Source organism: Vigna unguiculata, chromosome 5 (assembly GCF_037176805.1).
Source record: "Vigna unguiculata cultivar grain cowpea cultivar isolate G323 ecotype 2 chromosome 5, ASM3717680v1, whole genome shotgun sequence".
NCBI classification, from domain to species: Eukaryota; Viridiplantae; Streptophyta; class Magnoliopsida; order Fabales; family Fabaceae; genus Vigna; species Vigna unguiculata.
Genome location: NC_140796.1, coordinates 37,252,139 through 37,256,367, shown reverse-complemented (window position 1 = coordinate 37,256,367; position 4,229 = coordinate 37,252,139). Strand labels below are relative to the sequence as shown.

Below are 4,229 nucleotides of genomic sequence, written 5' to 3'. Positions count from 1 at the left end.
ATCAAGTAATGAAAGCAGATTTATATTGCAATGAGAGTCTCTCGGGTTTCTTTTAATCACGAAATGAGTAGCTTTATAAAGTGGAAAGAAAATCAGGAAGAAAATATAAAAATAGTTCAACCATGCAGAATTAAATTAGTGAAAAAAAAATCATATTCTTTTATACTGTTTGTCAGCAGATTATGCTTGTATATAATTTATTTCTGTGCTTTTTTACGGTTCACAACATTGCGATTTAAGTCGGATTTTAACTTGACAAACGGTATTCTACTTATAATCTGGATTTCATTTTAATAATTAATGCTTTTTTTAGTTCGAATATTTATTTTATACGAGCTACTTAATAAATTTAAAATTTTATCTAAGGAAAAAACATGTTTCTATTTCTATATTGTTAATTTGTTACACATGTTTACGATATCAACTTATTTATTAATTCTTAAACTTGAAAACACGTGAATTTACTTTATCTTACTTAAAATACATGATAAATTCTTACAAAATAATAAGCTAGATCTTTTTTTTTTTTTACTACAAGAGTGAAATATTATTAATAGGATAGAACTAAAAACACAATTTATTTTATAATAAACAACAGGAACTTATGAAAATATATATATATATATATATATATATATATATATATATATATATATATATATATATATATATAAAATGTTTTAAAGAAGTTTTTTGCTTTACTTTATTGATAGTTGCTACTAGATAACTCCTTGTTGTATGAGCCGATGAAAATCTAGGATAGGAAAGAGAAAGATTTAGATAATATATTTGGAGACACATGCAGAAGAGGGTGACAGGTAGGTAGAATGGGTGTAAAGGAACCGAATGAGCAAAACATGGAACAAAATGAACAACACAAGCACATTGTATTGGGAAACCCAAAGTATGGATGTCGATAAGGAGGAATATAGTTTTTTGGGTGAATGTACAAAGGAATACAAATAAAATATATCACGGCATCAAAATTTTATACCAATGTCTTACCTTTTTTCTACACTTAGAATGTTTCCACGCATGTTGTATGGTTCTGACTAAACCTCTCGGTTCAAACATTACTAGATGCATGCACTACTTCACCCTCATGTTAAGTTTTATTTACCATTGCTTACTAGATGCATGCACTACTTCACCCTTATGTTAAGTTTTATTACCATTGCTCCTTTGGCAAGGTACCTTCCAGAGATGCAGTGTCACCAAATCCAAGGAATAGCCCAGAAAAAGAAGTGGAAGAAAATCTATCGCAATGTAAATAATGCTTATGTTGGTGATGACTCAATTACTATTTCACCATATTCTGATGGTCATACCCTGTTAAAGGAAAGGTTGGTAATTCAGAATGGGAAAAAGCTATTAAAAAACTAAAATTAAATTAATTCTAATCCCATAGTAAATAAAATTTAAAGTTCTTCCACGTATATTAAAAATCAATTTAAACTATATTTAGATGGATACAATTACACCCAGCTTAGAGATTTTAAGATGAAAATAATATTTGAAAACTAATAACTTTAAGCAGATTTTTTTAGTACATAAAATAATATAATATTCTATAGACCTGCTTAATGGACATGATTATCTACTAAGATCACATGATGTCTCCAATTTCAAAATTAGACATTGAATCATGTTTGTGTTTCTTTTTCAATGCCCCACCAAGCTTTTGGGTATAAATAGCCTATAACCAAACTGTTGTTCTCACAACTCAAATCCTCCTCTTCAACTTCTACCTCTCTTTCACTTTTTTCACCTCTCCAAAACCTCTTCATCGTCACTTTCTTCTCCTTCCCATTTGGCACCTAAAGCAAAACAAGTTGAGAGCAATCTGCAAGAAAAATGGCATCGTTGTCCAAAACAACAACAGAGCAATACTCTTATATCAAGAACTGCATGGCATCCACATTCGCCTCCACAATTCCCATAGTCGACCTTTCAAAACCCGATGCAAAGACCCTCATAGTGAATGCTTGTGAGGAGTTTGGATTCTTCAAAGTCATCAACCATGGAGTCCCCATGGAAGCTATATCCCAATTGGAAACTGAGGCCCTCAAGTTCTTCTCTTTGCCACTCAATGAGAAGGAAAAAGCAGGGCATCCCAATCCATTTGGGTATGGTAGCAAGAGGATTGGACCCAATGGTGATGTTGGTTGGGTTGAGTATCTTCTTCTAAACAAAAATCAAGAACACGATTTTACTCTCAATGGTAAAAATCACGAGAAATTCAGGTGCCATGTCCAAATAGAACCTTTCAACTAACTCGTATGTATAAATGAACTAAAGAAATTAAGAAAATGATTGATTTTGTTATCTCTTGTTGGTGCTATGTTGCAGGTGTCTGTTGAACAGCTACATGTGTTCTGTTAAGAAAATGGCTTGTGATATTCTTGAGCTGATGGCAGAAGGGCTGAAGATTCAACAGAAGAATGCGTTCAGCAAGCTTCTGAGGGATAAAGAAAGTGACTCTATTTTCAGGGTGAATCACTACCCTGCTTGCCCTGAAGTTGCTGTGAATGGTCAGAACATGATTGGGTTTGGAGAACACACAGACCCACAAATCATATCTCTGCTTAGGTCTAATAACACTTCTGGTCTTCAAATTTATCTCAGAGATGGAAGCTGGATTTCAGTCCCACCTGATCACAATTCCTTCTTCATCAATGTTGGAGATTCTCTTCAGGTACAACACAAACCATGTTATTGGTGCACACCAAAAAGTTCATCCAGCAAAAAGAAAAATCCCATCTTCCTTGTTACCTTGCTATTTATATGGATAAGTCGAAAAAACAATACAAAAATTCCCCTTTTGAATGCCTTTTTGAAAATGTGTGTGCTCAAAATTTGGTTGACTTATTAGTTGTTTATATTTCCACTTGGTCTTTAAACTCCCTCTCCTTTCCAGAACAGCATGGAGAAAAATTCAAAAAGGAAATCGAAAAGACTTTGCTTTCACGTTATGTCTGTATGGAATAATATTATATTTGAAAAGGGGTCTGTCACATGATTTTATGATATTGGTTTATGGTTGTTTGTGATTAGTAGTCTAACGTGTTGATTTCGTGTGTTTTTCCTTTTGGTTTTGGTGGGTGCATGAACATAGGTTATGACTAATGGACGGTTTCGGAGTGTGAGACACAGGGTTTTAGCAAATGGGTTCAAGTCCAGGCTATCAATGATTTACTTTGGAGGTCCACCTTTGAGTGAGAAAATAGCACCGTTACCCTCTCTGATGAAAGGAAAAGAAAGCCTATACAAAGAGTTTACGTGGTTCGAGTACAAGAATTCAACCTATGGTTCACGCTTGGCTGACAATAGGCTTGGACATTTTGAGAGAATTGCAGCTTCATGATATGCAAGAGGTATATCAGGGCACTTGTCAATACAAAATGGGTTTCCGAGGTTACAATTTTATACCATAAATGGTTTTTACCTTTCTTTTCTAGTTTTCCTACTTTAAGGATGTTTCTCAACCTGAATACTTCATAAATACGACAACATATATACCCTTTTTCCTTCAAAACTAGTGAATCTGATGGTGTTAACTCTGGTGATTTAATTACAGTCAAAAATCAGACAATATATATATAAATATATTTCATGCATGTGGGACGTGAAGAAAGTGAAGATGGTGATTCTCTTCTTTCATATATATATATGATGACAATAATAATAATAATAATAATGAATTTGATTTGAAGATATGGTATGGCTACATAGTGTCCGTGCAAGAGCTTGTTCTTGAATCATGGCGAGATGCGAGTGTTGTCACTTTCCAATCTGCTCATTATGGCTTCTAGAGGTGAAATATTTTTGAAAGTGAAATATTGAAGTAAATTCATAAGGTTACGAGTTTAGTTGTTATTATAGTTATTATAAAGAAAATCACTTGATGAAAAAATCAAATATAAATGTGAATATGTACTTTAACAAAGATTAGAATAAAAGTGAAAAAGAAGATAAATAATAGAGGAAATAAATTAAATCAATTAGAATGGATAACAATAAATACTTGGAGCATACAGTATTAGAGGTTTCGTAATCACTATTTTTATGACTATTTGAGGCAAATTTGACACTTAACATTTCAGTATATATCAAAGATATATTCAAATTTCATTTCATAATTCTAATTTTTAATGTGTCCCTCTCAATCTCAAACTCAAACTCAAGCTTCTTTCATGGTTGGTGAGTGCCACAATGGATTTAACCCAATC

At 32.7% G+C, this 4,229-nt stretch overlaps 1 protein-coding gene across 1 annotated transcript; it reads left to right on the top strand.

The window, feature by feature from the left end:
- The first annotated feature begins 1,711 nt into the window (after window positions 1-1,711).
- LOC114183480 (gibberellin 2-beta-dioxygenase 1-like) lies at window positions 1,712-3,535 on the top strand. The gene is made up of 3 exons (XM_028070509.2): window positions 1,712-2,243; window positions 2,350-2,695; window positions 3,116-3,535. The coding sequence occupies exons 1-3, from the start codon at window positions 1,855-1,857 to the stop codon at window positions 3,362-3,364; spliced, it is 984 nt and encodes a 327-aa protein (XP_027926310.1). The 5' UTR covers window positions 1,712-1,854; the 3' UTR covers window positions 3,365-3,535.
- Window positions 3,536-4,229: the final 694 nt, after the last annotated feature.

Bases quoted from the DNA above. Each gene is read 5' to 3' on its own strand.
- LOC114183480 (XM_028070509.2), top strand. From the start codon at position 1,855: ATGGCATCGTTGTCCAAAACAACAACAGAGCAATACTCTTATATCAAG. The intron at 2,244-2,349 runs GTGCCATGTCCA...GCTATGTTGCAG, and splicing joins AAAAATCACGAGAAATTCAG to GTGTCTGTTGAACAGCTACA. The intron at 2,696-3,115 runs GTACAACACAAA...GCATGAACATAG, and splicing joins ATGTTGGAGATTCTCTTCAG to GTTATGACTAATGGACGGTT.